This window comes from Hyaloscypha bicolor (genome assembly GCF_002865645.1).
Source record: "Hyaloscypha bicolor E unplaced genomic scaffold K444scaffold_50, whole genome shotgun sequence".
In the NCBI taxonomy this organism is placed as follows: domain Eukaryota; kingdom Fungi; phylum Ascomycota; class Leotiomycetes; order Helotiales; family Hyaloscyphaceae; genus Hyaloscypha; species Hyaloscypha bicolor.
Window position 1 is genome coordinate 932,625 of NW_020194552.1, and position 20,156 is coordinate 952,780.

The window sequence follows — 20,156 nt, forward strand, 5'->3', positions numbered from 1 at the left end:
TGATTTGCGGGGTTTGAGCGACTAAACCCAGAACTTGACCCAAGGGTATATTGGCTTTACTGAGCGTTTGGGGTCGAGGAAAACTGGGTGTGGGGTGTTATATAATTATTATCAAGCTGGCATGGCCCCATGGGTCCTGAGGCTCTCATTTGAGCATCGTTGCCTAAGTATTATGGGGTATCATGAACAAATTTTCTCTTTCTTCAGTCCCGTATAGGGTTAGTAAGCTTGGTGCTCTTGCTCGGGCGCTCATCACCCTCGGCTCACCCTCGGCTCAGTCAACTCGCCTGAGTATCATGAGCACCCCAAGCACCCCAAGCACCCCAAGCACCCACCCTAAGCAGCTCATCCGAGCAAGCCTAATTATCCTAAGTAAGATCGCTAAACAAGGAAGCACGGCGACAAGACTGGTTGGGTTGCCCAATGAACATATTCCTGATGCGATCGGACTATACATTTCTCTGCAGGAAGTGCCTTGAAGTGGGCGGTAGGGTATTTTACACGTTACATTCTAGACGTAAGTATCATATAAGCGCCTGATTCCCATCGCCTCCTGTTTTACCTTCGTAGCAGGCAGTTCCTGCGCGTACAAAATTGTTCTGTTTCATGGGGTTCATCCTGCGGCGATGTATCACGCGGGGATGAATTTGATTGGTCACTGAACCAACAAGCCTCCTGGACAGGACTCGGCCGCCCGGCCTGCGTTCAAAGGCAGCTGCCAACCGCAAGCCCGCCGGGTCGGTAACCCCGGGCCCTGAAACGAATATAGTTGCAAATATGCCTAGCACCTGTTGGTTCCTGCGGAGTTGCCTAGATACTTGAGGGCAATATCACAGCCTGTTCTCTTGTCTTCTGATAGTTCTCTATTGTGCGAGTAGGTCTGAAAATCGTTTTTAGCTCTTATTTTTTGTTTTTTTTTTTCAGTTGCAATGTCGGGACCGGCTGAAGGGGAGAGCAGTGCTCAGCGAATTGTCGAGGAGATAGTTAGGAAACATGGCTTCGTTCAAGAACGTACTCTTCAGTTGATTAATTCCTTGGTCAGCCAGGAGGCACGACGGGAGGTTGAGGAAGCGCTGCTTGCAAAAGACATCCAGATCGGATCCTCGGTCCTGACGTAGGCTTTTTTTCAGCACACGAAAGATGATGTCGGAGACTGACTCCAGCAGGCTGGCAAAGAATTTATACACAAGTCAGGCGCGATTTGTCTTTGAACTTCTCCAGAACGCAGATGACAACCAATATACAAGAGGGCAAGATCCCTACGTTGTATTTCGAGTCTACCCAGATCGAATTGTCATTGAATGCAATGAAGATGGCTTCACGCAGCAGAATCTCACAGCAATTTGCGATATCGGGAAGAGCTCCAAGACCGGATCGCAAGGCTACATTGGCGAGAAAGGCATTGGGTTCAAGTCAGTCTTCATGGCGGCTTGGAGGGTGCATATCCAGTCCAGGAACTTCTCGTTCGACTTTGTGCATCGAAAGGGCGATTCTGGGATGGGCATGATCACCCCGATCTGGCAGGAAAGAAGAGACCCCGCCCTTCCGTTTGAGTTGACGAGAATCACGCTGTACTTGCATGATCAGAGCGACCCTGCTGAGCGCGAAAGAGATCGTCAGATTATCAATCAGCAGTTTCTTGAGCTACAAGATACACTCCTTCTGTTTTTGAGAAAATTGCGCAAGATCGAGGTCTCGTTCCACGATGAAGAGGGGAGTCAGACGAAAGGCATAATATTTACTCTCAGCAGGATCGAAGACTCGGAGGCTGCAGTCATCGAACGGACGTGTACTGATGCAGCGCAGAATCGGAGGCGAACATACCACATCGTCAAGAATATTGTTAGAGGACTTGCTAGGAGTGAGAACAGAGACTTGTCCGACGCTGAGGAGGCAACCAGATCCTTTGCAACATCTGAGATTGTTCTTGCTTTTCCCGTAATCGAGGATCCAGTGACCGAGGAGCAGGTTCCAGTGATTGAGCCCCAAGAGGTGTTTGCATTTCTGCCTGTCAGAAAGATGGGCTTCAATGTAAGTAGTTGCCATCTGTTGCTAGTTACACATGTTAATGCCTACGCAGTTCCTGATCCAGGCAGATTTTGTAACCCTGGCAAACCGACAAGACATTGTGATGACCTCTCGAAGGAACCAAGGGCTCATCGAGGCCATTTCGGATGCCTTTATTGCGGGCGTGTTACAGCTTTGCCAGCATCAAACCCTCGAGTACCAGTGGATGAGATACCTGCCGTTGGAAAACAGTTATCCATGGGATGGCCTATGGAAGGATCTCATTTCTAGCATCAAGTCCAAACTTGAGGGCTTGGCTGTTTTTCGATCTCTTGAACGAAGTACTTGTCGCACAATCAAAGACCTCTATTATCGAGGACCTGTGTTTAACGATCAACATGGAGCTCCACTATTTGCCGACTTACTCTCAGAAGTCTATTTGTCTGACTCTTATGCTCCTTCGGACATCGAAATCCTCGAAAACTTCGGCCTTAAAAGGTTAACGTTTGACAAGATAATCGCAATGGTAAGGCGAGATCTGCGAGCAGGACCTGAGCATTCGAGGATTAAAGGTCTAAACACCGATGACGTCTGGCACACTAGGGCTTATAAAGCATTGAATATTGCTTGGGAGAACAGATGGTCTTCAAGCATTCGAAGTCTCAAGCAATTAAACATCATCCCGCTGCAGGATGGCTCGTGGGTCTCCTCAGACTCTGGGGATATCTTCTATCCTAAATACGGCGATGTAGCTGTTCCAAATGGCTTGGGGATGAGACTGGTCCATCCGACGGCAACGAGAAACGAAGCGCGTTCTGCTTTCTTCGACAATCTGGGAGTCCATCGAATCGATGCTCCGATCGTATCTAACATTCGTGAACGCATTCTCTGCCAGCCGACGGGGCCGCCGATGATCGTCAACCTTCAATCTTCCGTCGAGCGAATGAGATTCCTGTTTCTTTCGCAGCTCCTCCATCCTGAAGAAGAGGGTGATTTATCAGACAAGTTCATGGTCTATAATCACCTTGGCGTGGCAATGTATCCCAATGTTGCCGACTTGTACATTTCAAACGACGACCCCTACGGTGCTGAGCTCTTTCTCCGGCAGAAAGGTCGTCAAGTTAACTGCGTCAACTTGAGATACTCTGAGGAGATCCCTTCAGTTGCACCTGACTCGAATCGTACGTTGCATCAATGGATGCACCAGCACCTAGGCATTCGGCAACATCTTCGGCTGGTGTCGCCTGACCGAACATCGCTCTCTGTGGAGTGCTTGAATACGGCCAGAACCCGAGCAGCAGAGTTTCTCGGCTTCCTGGGACATCTTTGGCCCTTTGAAGGGGATATTGTGCTCACATCAGCCCCATTATCATTAACTGCTTTGAAAAGGGCACGAGTTCTTTGCATAAACGGGGTGACGGAGATGCTTCGCAACACGTATCTTCCTCTACAGCCGCTGTTAGACGTGCATGGACGCTTCTTGGGTGACGAGTACTTCCCATTCATTCAATCCCCCGAGTTGTCCGGCCAGGACCAGGTTCCCCATCTGTGGTCCTTCCTCGTCAGAAACCTCGGCGTTGGCTACCAAGATAACGTCAGCTTCCGGCTGCAACTAATGAAATTCATCAAAAAGGCGAATGTTGATGCAGGGACGTTAGATAACCCGTCGCGTGTGGTTGATTTATACCAGTCACTTGATGCCTGCTTGAGGATGTCCCAGAATCCAGAGGCGAAGAAGCGAAAGATCCGGTGGGAACCCCTGGCAAATCGCCAACTTATTATTGTATTACCAATGTTTACTGACTTGATCTATAGGAATACTTTCGATACCTATAACCTCATCTTCGTTCCTCAATGGAAGTCTAGGCCAGCATCGTGGACGAAGCCAAATGAGTGTCTTTGGGATGCACCTAGTGACTTCATGACTAAGGTCCCTCTGAAAGAAATTTATACTTCTTCTTTCTATGATTTGAGTACTGAGCTAGGCCACATGACAGGAATCTTCCGTGGGGCCCTGAACATCGATGACATAGATTGGCCCGATGTGGTCGATGAACTTGAGGAGTTGAAACGCCAACAAAGTATAAAAGGCGAAGTGGTTAGGCAGCTTTTCGGTATATTATCTGAAAAATTACCAACCGAGGAGGATGACAAACAAGAGATGAGGTGATCCATCCCAGCTAGAGGACGATGCAGAATTGACTGTTAGCAGAGAATCTTTCGAGACAGGAGCTCTCATCTACTTTGACCACAACGGCACCCCAGGATGGCATAAACCATCAGAGTGTGTGTGGTCCGATACAACGCAAATTCACGGAAAGATTGCAGTCAACGCCCAGTATAGCGATCTCAAAGATCTCTTCGTGGAAAAACTCCGAGTGCCACAACTGGACTTGAAGATGGTCCTCGACCAGCTGCTAGCAGCAAGGTCCCTGAACCTTCCTGTGTCGGAAGTCAAAGAACATCTGAAAACCCTGAACTCGTTCCTCCGCACAGAATCAAGTCCACCAAGTCCAAGCCAGCTTCTCGATGCCCGGATATTTCCAGTCAGAGAACCGAGCAGCAGCAACGTCGTTCTATACACTTCGAACACACAATTCGCTCTGGTTGACCGAGAGGGTCCGCCCGGTCGATTCACAGAGGTGGTTAGAGTCCTAGATTTCACGCTGCAAGAAATCCGTCATTTAAAGCCACTTCTCGCATGGACCTGTCTCGAGTCTAGATATTTGTCCCGGTGTATGAGGGAAATTTCTCGCGTAGGTGATGGAGCACTGCGCCCAATCTCTCAACCCCATCGCGACTTGAGAAGGAAAGCCGACGCGCTTCTACGGTACGCACAACTATCCACTTGTAGATCCGGTAATTTAACATAAACAGAATTACTGCCGCCTTCAACAGCCCAAGGTATGCAGCTGACGCTGAGGGGCTCTATCATGTTCTTCGCACCGCAGTCACGCTTGAGTGTGGAGTGATCTCGTCGTGTCTATCCTTCGAGCAGGATGGCGTTATACACGAAATAGAGATCGGCCAAAGCGAGTTACACATTGATGATACCAACCCCCTAACGATCTACGTCCCGAATGATACAGAGTCCCAGGAATGTTGCTTCAAGTTTGATTTGCCTCACCGCTTTGCTTCATGGATGATGACGGACCCAACAACGGGAACGCCGGGCAAGATTGAGGACGGCACTGTTAATGTTGTCAATTCCATCTTGAACTGTCTCATTTCAACAACTGGCAGGATTTTAGAGAAAGAAGGAATCCCTGACGTTCCCGGAATTGCTGAAACTCTTGTCCCTATCTTGGAACTTGATGAGCCAGCGGAGAGCACAACTATGGCCGTTGCCGCTGATTTAGGAGGCCAGGGTGAAATTTTACCACGGACTCCGAGAAGGTCGCAAGCAAATGAAAGGTTCTCTTCCCCTGAGTCAACATTTTCACCACCAGCGACACCAGGGTTCCAAGAGGGCATGGAAAGCACTCCTGATCACCGTACGCCCTTGACAGATCCCGGAGACTACGATAGTGAGGATGATTCAGGTACACCAAATAATGGTGACTCGATACCGCCGCCCCAATTCCATATTCCAGAGCAACAGTCACCATCACAGTATCGACAACTCTTGGAGAGAGTTGTCGCCTTGGCTAGGAGAACAAGCCTACCTAACAATTTCGAGGATATTTCTACCGCATTTCAAGGTTTGTTAGTTGAAGACAACCCTTTCGAAGGAGTGTATTACGCCTACACTTCCCACGACTGGGAGCACAAAAGAAGAGTTGGCGCTGCGGGAGAATTGTTCGTAAGTAAGCCCGGATTCCGAATAGGCCATTACTAACAATTCGCACAGGTGTTTACAATTCTGTCCTGTATTCGAGATCTAGAATTTGATCTGCAACACTGGCGTAGCAGCATCCGAGGGTATGCTGAGGTTCTTCCCGAATATCGGGGGTTGAGGGCCTGGCCAGGACGCGAGACCTCGGATCTCGTGTACGATGATATAAATGGTGTCTTTACGTGCTTGATGATTTCATTGGGGTACTTGAATGCGGATTACTGGGCGGGCAAAACACCCAGATACTATATTGAGGTCAAGTGCACAATGGGAGCTTGTGAAACACCGTGCATTGTCAGCCAGCATCAGGTCGATTTGGTAAGTGCATTCAAAGAAATGCTTTAAACGCAATGACTAATTCTGATTTCTCACAGATGGAGAGCACAACTAATGGCCCGCAAGGAAACGAAAATCAGAGCACGGTTTATGCGTTGTTCCGTGTGTTCGGCCTTGGCAGAAGCTCGATGGGACTTAAGATCTATATAGACCCCGCGGAACAGAAGAGACTTGGCAAGCTTGCTTTCACGTCGGAGAAGTATTCTGTTGTTCCTACGGGACGGTAAGCTGAGTAGAAGGGACTAGAAACGGATTCCCGGGCAGAGTTCGGTAAGGAAACTGCAGCCGGGACACATAGGAAGCCAAAATGGGGCCTATATTATGGTGCGCAGGCTGAATCAGGGCGTGCTCAGGATACTCGGGTTCTGCTCAGGTTCTGCTCAGGCTTGCTTGGGCCTTCTCAGGCTCTGATCCGGCATGCTCGTCCTCAACTCAGGTTAAAGCAGGAGTTACTCACGTCCACAGACTAAAACTGAACCAGTAAAAGGGAAAATTAATCCTGAGTCTATGGGTATTCCTTCACCGTTCCTATAACCAGAAGCGCGCCTGCAATAAGAAGAGTGTGGAGTATCCCAATAACACTCTTAAACCACCTCCATCATCGCCGAGCTCCTATAAAAATGACGTAGAGCCTAAGACCTCATGCAACACAAAAGCTTCTTCCTCTGTTTAAGTTTCGGCTAACCACATTTTGCACCAAACTCTCTGCACCCATGCCTTTCGTTTTTCCGTCCGCCTTTTCCATATTCGACGTATGTCATAAAGAGTAAGGCGTTATTCTTCGCGCAGCGTTCAGCGGAAACTGGAGACAATAAGTAACACTGAAACCCTCTTGTGGGGCCAATAATGTCCGCTCATCCCACCTTGAGGAAGGCCAGAATTCCGGTACAATAATTTGATACATGCTCTCCCCCTCCCTTGTCTATCGCTGACCCAAAATCACCGCCAACCAGGATTGTTTCTGGATAACGTTGATAACCTTAAAAGTTTTAAAGTTTCAGAGCATCCAGACCCTGACCCTGAGAAAGATCTACAGAGAAGTCCGAGAAGCCGGGAGCTGGCCCAGCCACACACATGCCCCGCCGTGTGGCGCTGAAACCGCAGGCCGAGCGCCTCGTCCCGCTATCACTTTCCCTTTCGCGGCCGATCCAATCTCCCCCAACACGATTACGGGAAGAACAACAATTTTATGGCTTGCTTGGCAATTATTTGTTATCAATAGGAGGCTCCAGACATTCCAGAGCTCCAGACAACTCCAGAGTCTCCAGACATCCCCCGACTGCGAACTCATGCAGCTATTCCGGCGAACTCACCTCTTCTCGAAGCTTGCGAAATCGCCTCGCAATGGCCAGGCCAGCCCCACGGGAAAGCATGTAATCCCCATGTCTCACCGGACGAAGGGATAATCCGGTTTTCACGTACGTACAGCCCCGCCACACCACGTTGATCTCTCCCACGTCGCGGCACAGCAGCCTCAAATTAGAGTCTCGTACTTATCGGCCTGTTCCCCTCGCTGGCGCAGCGACGACTAACCTCTAACGGCCCAGATAGAAGGGCCACGGCCCACGATAGGGTCGTGTCCGGAGTGTAGCTCCTCTCAGCTCCTGCAGCTCGCCTGGGCTGGCGAATGGCGCCGTGGGCGTGGGGTAGTGTTGCAAGCGGCACAGAAGTAAGCCACAACATGCAGCTCTTGGCCGCGCCTGGGCAGTGGGCTTTCAATAAAGACGGCGACGACAGCCTCGTTCTTGCTGGGCTTGCATTTCTTGCATTTCTGCTTCGAAGTCGCGTAGTCGTGCCTTCTTCGTGTGTGGGCAGCAGATCAGACCGGTTGGAACGAAGTCTGTCTTTGCCCCTGCTATGGATTGAGAAAGCGGCTCTTCACTCGCTTCGACTTCTGTTAATTCACCAGGCCGACATCCAGCATCTTTCACAGCATCGCTTTTGCATTGATTCTACTGCATTTTAATCTCGCGCGCTTGCTTTCGTCCCATTGCTCTGCATTTCTGCTGGGAGTTCGTTCCTTTTGGATCCCGTTGCGACCTCGTCTTGCCTTCAATTCCGATATCGAGCTCTGCGAACAGCAATTGCAACATGTTTACCTCAATTTTTGGAGCTGTATTGGCAGCGTGCTTTGCTCGCACTACCCTCGCCATCCCCACCATCTCCGTCAAAGGTGCGAAGTTCTTCGCTGACGGCGAGCAATTCTTCCTCAAAGGTAGACATCTTGGCCCCCCCCCCCGCGGCGATTCAAACTGACTGTGCCCAGGTGTTGCGTATCAAGGCACTCCAGCTGATCCTCTCATCAACACCGTCCAATGTCAACTCGATGCCAAGTCCATGGAAGTAATTGGAACAAACTCGATCCGTATATACCATGTCGACCCATATTCCGACCACGATGGATGCATGAAAGCTTTCTCCGACGCAGGAATCTACGTCTGGCTTGATTTGGATACCTTCAATACCACGGTCGTGCAAACCAACCCTACATGGACGGAAGACCAATTCCTCGCTTTCACCGAAGTCATGGACGTCTTCCAGAGGTACGATAATTTGGGGGGATTTTGGATCGGAAATGAGGTCATCAACACTGCCGGTGGCTCTCTTGCTGCACCGTATGTCAAGGCTGCTACAACAGACATGAAGACATATATGGCCGCCAAGAAGTACCGACAAATCCCAATCGGATACTCAGCCGCTGATATCGCCGAATTGCGACCCATGCTGCAGAATTACCTCTCCTGTGGCTCTAAACCCGATCAAATTATCGACTTCTTCGGCCTCAATTCCTACGAATGGTGTGGCACTGCGACATACGAGTCTTCCGGATACAGCAATCTCCAAGCCATGTCGGCAGGCTACAACATCCCCATCTTCTTCTCCGAAACCGGCTGCAATGTTGGAGGTGAACGAACCTTCGATGATCAAGCCGCCATTTTCGGCGATAAGATGGTTGGTACGTGGTCAGGAAGCATTATCTACGAGTGGGTTCAAGAGGTCAACGATTACGGTCTCGTCGACTACCCCAATGGACAGATCTACAACGGTGCTCCAACTCCAATCCAGCCCGACTACGACAACCTCTCCAAACAATGGAAGACCATCACTCCATCCGGCGTCGCGCTGGCAACCTACAAGCCAAGCAACAGCCCACCAGCTTGTCCATCCGCCACCTTGGGATGGCAACTCGACGGCGACGTCCCGCTCCCAACACTCGCCCCCAGCATCATTTCCGCAGTAGCTGCGTCCATCAAGCCAATAGCCACTCACCACCCAACAACCAGCTCGGCAAACTCTGCGGTCCCTACAGGTACAACTCCGGCTTCTACTTCTCCTATCGATACAAGTTATCCAACTTTCGTCACCGCAATGTCTCTCGGTTTGCTAATCTACTCTTCATTGACGCCCGGCAATTCGAAGAAGCCGAAACCGACTTCGACTTCTTCGGCACCCGGTGTTGATTTAGGTATCGTAGCAAACTCCGAGCCCCCTTCTCCTTTCCTCTTCATCCCTTAAACTTTCCTATCGGATCCAGTTTTCTCATCTCCTTCGACCTCAGTCACTGATTCGGTTTCATCCACATCAGCTTCGACTTCGAACCTTTCAGCATCCGACTCCTCAACTAACACTCCCGCAGGCTCAAACTCCGGCACAGGCGTCACCCAAGGCGCAGGCCCCTCGTCCACCGCCACCTCCTCGTCCCCCTCGCCAAGCGCCTCGAAATCCGCAGCCAGCGCCCTGAAACCACAACCCAACTCGCTGTACAAGGTCTGGACCGCGTTCGTGACCTCCAGCGGCCACGGCGGCATCGTCGGCCTCGCCATCGTCACCGTCCTGCTCGGCACCGCGTTGGCGGTTTTTTTATAATCCTGAAGCGGAGCGTGGTGAATTGGTGGCGCGGGTGGGGAGCCGGGAAGTCTGGCTGGGGCTGGTCGGGTGGAGCTGGAGCTGGAGCCGGAGGTAGCTATTTAGATAATGCGGATGCGGATTTCGGGTTCAGGACAACGACGGATGTTGATTTAGAGCTACAGGCGCAAATGAGACGGGGTATGAGTCTATTAGATAGAGAGGTTGACGGGGTGCTTAGGAGGGCTGGTGAGCGGCGAGCGAAAGCTAGAGAGGGAGGTGGTGTTTTGAGTAGGAAAGCCGGGGGACGTGCGACGTGGTCGGGGAACGAGAAGCAGCGGCGGAGGGAGAGGGTCGAGTGGCGGAATAGGGAGGAAGAGGTGCGGGTTCTGGTTATGCGTGGGGGTCTGGTGGAGCAATAGAGTCGATTCTAGATTCGTGGTGGGTAATGGATTGTTTAGAACTAAGTTCTCGCTTTGCTTTCGCTGGTGATGTACGTGATGAGCAACGGGGCTGGGGACTGGACTGGATAAGTTGATGCCGTGGGGTGATGGAGGAGGGAGGGAGGGAGAAAGGCAGGGAGGGAAAGTCGGCAGTAATGGTGGCTGGGTTGGTGTGCGTTCTGGGTGGGTGGTGGGTGGTGAGTCCACATTTCAATGATTTGGGAAGGAGTTAAGTGCAGAAGCAGAGGAGTGGTGAGAAACTTCTGCGTACGCATCTCTTAACTCAGTGTTGTGAAGGTTTAGAGAGGGGGTGGGGGCGACTTTGGGCAGAGGCAAGGGGTGTGAGTACGGAGATACTAATCAGCAGTTTAGTGCGGTGTTGCTGGGGTGATCGAGGAGCACAGACGGATGGCGGCGGGGTTTGTGCAATTTTGGAGGGGGATTATGTTGATAGAGATCGAAAATAGGGGGTGAAAGGTAGTGGCAGAAGATTGGAGGGAAAGGAGGGAGGGAGATTTAACTTTCATCTTGAGGCACCGGGCTCGGTGGCAGCCGTTGCAAGAATTATCCGTGGGATGATAGGGGAGCGCATGTCGACTCAAGATCAGGACATCTCCGCCTTGTTTTATTCTTTGGGATGGAGTGGAAAAGGGGTTTGGATGAGGGGAAATCGAGAGAGAGTAAGTTCAAGGGTGGGCGATTGTTGTCAGTTAATTTTGCCGTCATTCTTCTCCTCGTGCTCGTTGAATGGGATTCGATGACTTATCTTGGAAATACTCCAGACCCAATACAGCTTGGGTATCTTGTCCATTAATTCTCACTACTTCAGTTCTTATAGGTATTAGGTCACGGCGTTTTCTTTCTTCAACCCGATGACTAATCGCCATCACGTCCGTTAAGTTTCTTAGTGGCCTCGAATACTGCGACTACCAATTGCCATTAAAGCACGATTAGATATCGAGTCGTCTCAAAAGGGCAGGGAACCCATTCAAGTAGTCAAGCTCTGCGAGGCGGCTTGTCCACAGTTTTGCCTCCTCGATTGCAGTTGATGTCTGGGTTGGATCATAATTGAAGATAGTGCCCGCTTGACAAAGCACGTTGATGCCCTTCTTTGTAAATTGTTCCACCATTTTCAAGCTCATGAGCTTTGCACCTTCTTCCAGCACCAGGGTCGCACTCCTAGTAAACAGTGGAAGAATCCTCAAAAGCTCTTCTGAGAGCTTGAGATCTAGGTTTTGAGGCCATCGGTCAGGCGTCGTTCCCCAATACATACTGCTTCGCTGAGGCCTGGGCGGTAGCGTCAATCCAAATCCTGCTGGAAGCATGAGCTTTAGATTTAGCGATGTCTTTGCCGTATCTAACAGGTAGCACACATGCTCAACATTGCAATTCAACATGGACTTTGATTTGCGGCCATCCCTTTGGTTCCTCCAGCGGGCGGAGTGCGAGGGGTTTCTGTTCCACGGCTCTGATCGTGCCTTGGCCATATGCATTTTAGGTTTGTTCTTCGCGTTGAAAGCATTTTTGTAGATCTCATGTCTCCATTTCCAGTGTCCTCCAGTCAGTAAGTTTATGTCGAGGCAGTTGAGATCTACCAGCGGAGCGAACAGCTCAAGTGTCTGGAGCTGGGACAAAGCTCTTGGTCCAATGGTCCCAAGAAAACGTCTTGCGCCGAACCAATAAATGTCTCCCGAGAAGCGAAAGGTGTTCTTGGACCAGAATATGCTGCTTGCTTGGTGGGAGATTTGTTTGCATGTTGTGAAAAGCCCCGTTGCCATTTCCTTTCGGACCAACTCGAGGTCTTCTTGGAGTCCAGTGTGAGAAATGAGTAGAGTAGAGTAGAGTAGTGGGCCCTACTCATATTCTACTCAAGTTTTTTTCTCACTACTCATACTCTACTCAATACTCTACTCAACTACTCTAGAATATTCTTGAGTAGTTGAGTAGTATGCACGTGATGCTACACGTGACGTTACACGTGACATGCTAACCCAATTGGGTAAGGCTCCGGGGTGGCCCGAGTCTAGCGCTACTGCACTGCCCAATCAAGTAGTGGCAAGGCTTAGTAAGCAAGGTGGAACCTTAATATATTCTTAGGCTTCCTTAGCTATTAAGGGCAAACTCTTCTCTCAAGGTACTCTTATTATTTAAATTATATAATAGACTTAATAAGAGTACTATTAAGATAATATCTTATTTAAAAAGCTGGGAGTTATTTAAAGACGAATTAGAAGAAGTAAAAGGAGAAGAAAAAAAGCAGGAAAAGAAAGATTTCGAGGAAGGAAATCTGGTTTTTATAGAAGAAAAGTAGTATTTAAGTAGCCTTATATAAGCTCAAGCTTAAATTATATAGTACTGCTTAATAGGTACCTTATTTATTTATTAATAATTAAATGAACATTAATTTTCTATATTCACGTGACTTGCACGTGACTACTCTTGAGTTACTCTTGAGTAGTACTCTACTCTACTCTACTCAAGTACCATATTACGCTACTCAAACTCTACTCTACTCTACTCAAGGCTACTCTTGAGTAGCTTGAGTAGCTTGAGTATTTTTTGCTCACACTGTTGGAGTCGGAAAACGCATCGGTTCTCTTCATCTTGGTCTCGCTCCTCATATTTCATTGGCCAAAGATCAATTGGAGTAGACCGGACGAGGGCAGCGAAGTAGATCAGCTCTCTGATCTCCGCTGGTAAGTTGAGAAACGGTGAATCTTGAATGTTCTGAATATTTCGATTCTTTCGAACCATCTTGAGCTAATATCAGAACTTTAGCTCTGAGATTTGGAATATTAACTTGAATTGAACTGATCTGAATGAAAGGAGAATCTAGATACACATCGCATTTATGTTGGAAATCAGGTGCCTTTGTATGAGCTGCATCATAGCTGTGAGTCATCCGGGGGCTAGTTGGTCTGCGTCTCCGCTAAGCGCCTAGAGCTAGCCCCCCCTAAATACGCAACATCAAAAGCTCGGCTAGAAGCGACAACCCTATCAAGCCCGCCCCAACGCCCCTTCAAACGAAAGAGATTTAGAGGGAAGCTTTGAATCTACTTTTACCAACTCCCTTCACTCCTGTCTCAAAGAACTCCTCCAAGATCCTATTCGTTTCCTCAGCACGCTGAAGCATAACCCAATGCCCACTGTCAACTTCCACAATTGCCAGCTTTCCACCTGCCAAGCCCCCCTCAACACCAGCTTGCATGCCCATTCGCGCCCTTTCAGGGCTACCAACGGGATCATTCACCGTGGCAATCATTAAAGTCTCTTTCCCAATTTTCTCTTTGATTTTCCCATTCTTGATACTATCCTTTTCCTCTTCGACACCAAGAGAACTAATCCCTCGGACGTACCAAGTACACGGTGCGCTGTAATCGGACCCAAATGCGGAATGGTGATGGACCTTGTCCTCTTCTGTGATGTAAGGCGCTAGTAGTGAAGAAGATACCAACGGAGAAGTTGTTGTGATGAAGCGCTCCATTGCGTCTGTAGGCGCGAAAGCGGTTTTCCAGATTGCGGGGTCGGCGGGGTACATCGCATTAAAGAAATTCTCCCACTAGACGTTGAATAATTAGCATCTGTCCCGGTCGTTGCACATCATACAGCAAGCTGACCCAACAGATGCCCAGGAAAGAAGCACAATAAGGAAGTGGCAACGTACATTTTCTCCAAGAACCTTTCCAGCGCGAGGTGTGGAAAAAAGCAACCAATACCCCATCATCTCATACCCGAACTTCTCTTTAGTCCTCTTATTGACCATCTCAATATCCGTTCGCCTCCCCGGTATGGTGTACGGCACACTCATAAATACGAACTTCTCAAAGCGATCTTGGTATCTACTTGCCAGCTGACTCAAAACGTAAGTCCCCCAGTCGTGCGCGATGGCTACTACCCCGCCACTTCCCTTTGCATCTTTCAGGCCAAGTCCTTCGTGATCGAGGATGGCGATAATCTCCTTCGACATTTCACTCCCCAGGTAGCACCTCACATCCGTCGGTTTATCCGTGGCTCCATATCCCAGTAAGTCGGGTGCCAAGGTCCCATAGCCCAGTGACCGGAAGTGCGGGATTTGGAAGCGCCAGTCGTGGGAGGTTGAGGGGAAGCCGTGGAGGAAGAGGAGAGTCGGTTTTGAGCCGTTGGAGGGAGGGTAGTAAATATAGGCGTATTTGTGCCCGGTTGAAGGTATGGTGTATGTCTTATTTGGGAGGAATAGAGGCATGTTGAATTGGCAGTAGAGCAGGGACGCGGGAGAGAGTAGGAGTGATCAACACCCGGGTATAAAAAGAATATGAATAATTGTTTTTAATGTCTGGAGGCGGAGAACAATATGTGTCAGAGCTGGAGGGTAGGAATAGAGCCGCCAAGGTGGTCACTAATATGGCTTTCGTTGTTCCCTGGGGTTGATAAGTGGTTGACCGAAGCTTACTTCAGCCTTAATACAAGTCGTGAGCCGAGGTTCGCACTCCGACACTTATAACCCTTCTTCCAAACACTATTCAACATTTGATATCGTGGGATAACAATTGGTGCATGGCTGGCGGCTTCAATTATTGCTTCAACATCAAAGTCCAAAGTCCATAATCATTTCCTCCTTAATTTTGGGCTGGAGTACAAGCAACCGCTTGACCTCGGCTATGATATGATATGCGGGGCAAAACACCAGAGCATGTGACTTTTCCAGCTCGAGGAGTCTGTTGAAATTAGGGGCCTGAGGCCCCTAATAGGCTTAGTAAGCCCTGGAACCGAACGCCATGGGGCTGTGCACTAGCTTAATACCCTGTCCAGCTGGAATACCCTGCATAGCTGGAATACCCTGTACGGCTGGAATACCCTGTATAGCTGGAATACCATGTACGGCTGGAATACCCTGTATAGCTGTAATACCCTGTACGGCTGGAATACCCTGTATAGCTGTAATCGGTTCAGCTGGCATAGGGATTTAGTACATGTGACTTAGGGGGTTCAGGGCTATATATACGGGCTACTTACCACTGTAGAACAGCAGTCAATTCAGTATCGTTTACTTGGTTTACATTGCAAGCACGTGACCCTAGCTATATTGCTTTAGCTAGTTCAACAGAGTCGAAGAAAGCAATCACCAGTGAGCTCTGTGTTACTGCTTCTTCCTGCTGATTCAATTTTTATTGTGTGGACGGAAGAAGCGGCCGTTTCAACCGACTTGAGTGTGAATAGAGCTGAATGGACCTTGGCTGCTGGTTTGCTGTCACGTGACGCACTTGTTTGACTTGCCCTCTGTTTTATGTGCCTTGAGTAGGCAATCAAAAATGCCCCCATCTTACATGATCAGGTGCTCACTACACCCACTATATATGTCTTCTCTTCGTGTGTATTTAGCACATCCAATCAATTACATCAATTCAGCTTGTCTCACCAAGGTTAGGCATGAAAAAAGTGACTCTTTGCCTTTGTGTTGAAAGAGGAGAGCCCGCTGGGAATTAAACTTACTACTGGACATTGAATAGGCATAACGGACATACCAACCGAAAATTTCGGGCACTTGTTCTACTAGAATCAACTCCTCTCCAAGCTAATAGGCCACGGGAAACAAGCCTGTTCGACTTCTGCAGCTCAAATCATGTTCAATTGCAAGGAAGATTCCCACTATAGTGCAATATGTGATTCAGTATGTGCGGTAAATATATCTGAGCCTAGATGCGATTCAGTGGAATTGAGATAAGAATGGGATACGATTTACATCCCTGAATCCAAGAATGGCACGAGATCAAATGGGAGGTCGATCATGCAAGATGATGTGTTTACGGCATCAGCTGCGTCTCCTTATCAGTACCCATGCCCACCCAAGCTGGCTTCTTACTCGTGTTCCTCACCGAACCATTTCCCTCGTCTATAATTATTAGTGTCGCCATTGCTCCAAATCCGTCTCTTCTTACTTCCCTGCAAATTCCCTGTACTACAATAAATTTGCCCGCGGCCAGCAATCGTCCATTAATCCTCCCCAAAGCCCGCATCATTGAGCAAAGCGCATTCCTCAACCAAATCAAAAACATAGCGGACTCAAACACATGGGTAACCCCGAGGCAAAGTATATATAATCTTTATTTTGTTCTTTAATTCATCTTCACCTCTCTCTATCCGGATCATTGCCCTTCGGTCAGCTAGCTGACATGCTGGATGACAGAACGACAGAAGACAGAGATGGCAACGTTGGAGGCGGCAATAATTCCAATTGCCGCAATTGTAAGAACTGTCGGAACTGCTCGAATTGCAAGGGTTCGCATATTCCTCTTTTTCTCTGGCCACTGTATTGCGATCATCTCCAATGGCGGGAAAAGGAGATAAAGATCTTATAAAAAGACAGCCCCACTGATGTGACCTTAGATTGTGAAGACTGCACAAACTGCTCGAATTGTGTATGTCTCCTCTTCCTCTCTAACACACAAGAATGTTGTCTTTAGCTAACATGGAGATAGCAAAATTGTATTGAGTACGTCCCTCCGTTTGTTCAAATAGGGTGGAGCCTGGAAGAACAGGGGTTGTGGCTGAAAGACTGAGAGAGGCTGATCAGTTTGGAAGATGTACAAACTGTAGTAACTGCTCCGGGTTGAAGAATCGTACTAATGTTAGTAATGAGCACGGCGATGTGGATGAGCTGTAGAAATGGAGCTGAGACGTAGTCCTGGTTTAGCACAAGGGCAGTGACAGTATACTATCTACGTTGTGTATTTGTGTTTGTGCCAATGAGTGTCAAGCGTCATTGTCGCCATTTAGTTAGCTATGAAAACTATGAGATATTTCCTTATATTAATCCTCAGGGAACTTTAGAACTGCCAAGGTAAGGGTGGACTTCAACCTTAAGAGCCACTTCGGCTCTTAGCTTTAATGACTGACGAAAGGGAAAGCATGGAAGAACGTGAGATGCCGGAAGCCCTGATCAGAAGGCTAGTTTTTCACCCGACTCCCGTCCGTCGAATCTTCTCAATGTTGCATTGATGACCAAAGGCACAAGTTAGATGGGAGGTTCTTCATTGGGTAAAAACTCCAGGCTACACCGGAAGTATGATTTAGTGTCATTTCTCTATTCCAGGCCGAGTGTTCGCCGCATGCCCTTACAGATCCTATGCAATTGATCAGTCGTATCACATGCTGCATACAAGAACCGATCCGGCCTAACTATGGCGAAGTTCTTCCCATGCAGGTCCTTCTTCATCCGGTACATGTCATAATACTGCGGTGCTGGTCTATTGCCGCAGAGAGATTCAGTTGCAGCAAACTCTTCAGCAGTTGCAATCCGGAAGACATCATTGACAACATCAACCGCATTACAGTTGACCGCTGGAGTTTGCACAATGAACGTTGCCTCTTCAGCGAGGAGGTAGTGATTCGATAGGTCGTTGATGCCAAGAAGTGATTTTCGTGTGGTTCCCAGATCTGTAAGACTCTCCAAAAGGACAACAAGCTGGAACATGCCATTCTTGCCCTTTTGGAAAATTACATCGTCGGTGAATATGACTTCGGGAGCCTTCGGAGATGAAGATACTGGCGAGCAATATACTTGGGGCAGACTTAGCCCGCCGTACGAATCGCCCAAAAATGGTAAGCCGTCCTGCCAATTGTACCGGATCATGCCATCCCCTCTTGGTCCTCTTTCGAGCTTGCGATTCAAGACGGGAATAAGCTGGAAGAGACGGAAAACCAGCTTGATAATCGTAAACCTCCAAGTGTGGCCTTGTGTGCAGAGCTTACCATTTTTAATGGTTTTCGCGAGTGAGAGTTGGAGCTGCTGTTTTCGTTCTTCGAACCAACCTGAGAAAAGGCGGTCGTAATTCTTCGTGTTCTCTCGAATTGCAAGTGCCAGGCGCCAGGCAAGGCCGGAAGCGTCTCTAAACCCGGAAGCAATCCCCTGTCCGCCAACTGTTTCTTGTCAGAAGCCTTGGAGTACAGTCAGGAGTCAGGTTGACACTTACAAGGCGGAAAGACATGAGCGGCATCTCCAGCAAGAAGAACTCTATCGACAGAGAACTTGTTGCATCTTCTTGCAGAAAAGGCGAAAGGTCTCGAACGGAGGACACTGATACAATCAACAGGAAATTGGATACTGGAATCTGAAATCCTAAACATAGTTGAGTAATTGGTATTTAGCGTCGACCCTGAAAAATCGCACCTACCTGTGCTTGGATCCAGGGTGGGTAATGTAGGGCATAAGAATCTCCATTGTTTTCGCATCGCTGGACATAAGCATTGGGTCCTCGTCTTTCTGCACGACAAACTCCAGCCGCCACAATCTGTCCGCCGCTGGCCCAAACCTGCCACAAACAGCTGGCCGCTCAGCGTTACAGATGAACCTGAAACTCGGTGGAAAGAAGAGATCGTAGACTTGCTCAGGTGTGTACCCGAGCTTCCAAAGTGGAAAACTGGGATGGCTCTCAGAGGTAGGAGGGGTGAGCTTCAGATTCATCGCAACCCAGGTTTCGTTGTATCCAAAGCTGATGAAGGGTCAGTTTTCTGGAGGTATATATTATCTATCCCCTTTGCACGACTCACGAAGATATTTTCTCCATCAGCAGACCTTTGGGCTCAAGGTATGATTTCCTGGTGAACCCAGTTTTCCCATCACATCCCACCAAGAACTTCGAACGAACCCTCTTTTGTGCTCCAGCTGCATCCGAATACTGGCAATATACCCAGTCCTTATCTTCTTCAATTTGTTTCACGGTGCAAGAAGATCTCAACTGTGAAGAAGAGTGCCTGGTTGCAGCGAGACGGACATATTTCTCAAGGATTGGCTGCCGGACTGATATGATTCCAACATGCCCTGTTCCCCCTTCGGTCTTTACTAGGACAAAGCTTAGCTCATGCCAATAAATTGATCAGAGAAGATTCTCACCGTATGCATGTTAAATTTTAAAAATGGTTTCTCGTGCAAGTCCGTCTTGCTGGTCATGAAATGCACCATTCCAAGCGCTGGAAACTTTGTTGTCAGAGAAGTATTGAGCGAATTGTTACTTTCAGAAGACGAACTCACAGGAACCCATTTCCGTGTAGACTTTATCGTAGATTCCAATCTCTTGCAGTAGCCTGATGCCATCTTCGTCAAGAGTGATTCCTCGAGGGTCGTCTGTCACACGCGCCTCCTTCTCGAGAACTATATTTTGTACTCCGAATTGACCCAGGAGCACTGTGAGAAGGGCTCCAGTGGGACCGCAGCCGACTATAAGGACATCAGTGGTCTCTATTGTGTCGTTTGCAGCCATTTTTGGGTCTGAGGAGATAAGGTGATTGACGTTATCCACTGGGGCAATGATTGAAGGGGAGTTGAAAATTTGAGAATTCACGTGTTGGGACTTGAAAGATATAGTCCAGCCGAGGGTTCCACAACAGGGCTAGCACCACTTGTAATCCAAGGGAAATTATCTCGGGTGATTTTAAAAAATCTGCAGGACTCCCGCGTAAGTCAGATCATTTCCCTTTTCGAGAGTGTCTCCAGAATGTGGAGAGAGTGGGCGTTTCTGGCTGGATGTGGGCATGTGGGCATGGGCGGCGTTGGCCAGATTGCTTAAGATTTCTCGAGGGTGCGCTAGTTGGTGACTAACATCAGCATTGAAGTTAATAATGTTCCGCCGGTAGTTGTTGCCTCAAGGCGCGGCTTCTGGATGATTGAGGGGTTGAAAGCTTATTCAATATTCCTCTCACCAGACACGTGAAAG

The 20,156-nt window shown here is 48.7% G+C and overlaps 5 protein-coding genes across 5 annotated transcripts; 2 read left to right on the forward strand and 3 right to left on the reverse strand.

Moving 5' to 3' along the window:
• The first annotated feature begins 924 nt into the window (after positions 1–924).
• K444DRAFT_584503 (uncharacterized protein) lies at positions 925–6,876 on the forward strand. Its single transcript, XM_024877870.1, has 8 exons — positions 925–1,114; positions 1,167–2,031; positions 2,081–3,756; positions 3,823–4,173; positions 4,220–4,837; positions 4,885–5,809; positions 5,858–6,160; positions 6,217–6,876. Exons 1-8 carry the CDS (start codon positions 930–932, stop codon positions 6,403–6,405), a joined length of 5,112 nt encoding a protein of 1,703 aa, XP_024740538.1. The 5' UTR covers positions 925–929; the 3' UTR covers positions 6,406–6,876.
• Positions 6,877–8,065: 1,189 nt separating this feature from the next.
• K444DRAFT_324374 (glycoside hydrolase family 72 protein) lies at positions 8,066–10,130 on the forward strand. Its single transcript, XM_024871904.1, has 3 exons — positions 8,066–8,393; positions 8,445–9,488; positions 9,765–10,130. Exons 1-3 carry the CDS (start codon positions 8,270–8,272, stop codon positions 10,043–10,045), a joined length of 1,449 nt encoding a protein of 482 aa, XP_024740539.1. The 5' UTR covers positions 8,066–8,269; the 3' UTR covers positions 10,046–10,130.
• Positions 10,131–11,417: 1,287 nt separating this feature from the next.
• K444DRAFT_626708 (uncharacterized protein) lies at positions 11,418–11,960 on the reverse strand (the record flags this gene model as incomplete). The annotated part of the gene is made up of 1 exon (XM_024882692.1): positions 11,418–11,960. The coding sequence occupies one exon, from the start codon at positions 11,958–11,960 to the stop codon at positions 11,418–11,420; it is 543 nt and encodes a 180-aa protein (XP_024740540.1).
• Positions 11,961–13,261: 1,301 nt separating this feature from the next.
• Positions 13,262–15,030, reverse strand: K444DRAFT_584509 (alpha/beta-hydrolase). The gene is made up of 2 exons (XM_024877871.1): positions 14,132–15,030; positions 13,262–14,026 (listed from the first exon to the last, which is right to left on the reverse strand). The coding sequence occupies exons 1-2, from the start codon at positions 14,687–14,689 to the stop codon at positions 13,502–13,504; spliced, it is 1,083 nt and encodes a 360-aa protein (XP_024740541.1). The 5' UTR covers positions 14,690–15,030; the 3' UTR covers positions 13,262–13,501.
• A 2,497-nt stretch (positions 15,031–17,527) lies between these two features.
• K444DRAFT_522774 (FAD/NAD(P)-binding domain-containing protein) lies at positions 17,528–19,703 on the reverse strand (the record flags this gene model as incomplete). Its single annotated transcript, XM_024874230.1, has 6 exons — positions 17,528–18,363; positions 18,417–18,562; positions 18,618–18,935; positions 18,994–19,280; positions 19,337–19,413; positions 19,475–19,703. The coding sequence occupies 6 exons, from the start codon at positions 19,701–19,703 to the stop codon at positions 17,528–17,530; spliced, it is 1,893 nt and encodes a 630-aa protein (XP_024740542.1).
• Positions 19,704–20,156: the final 453 nt, after the last annotated feature.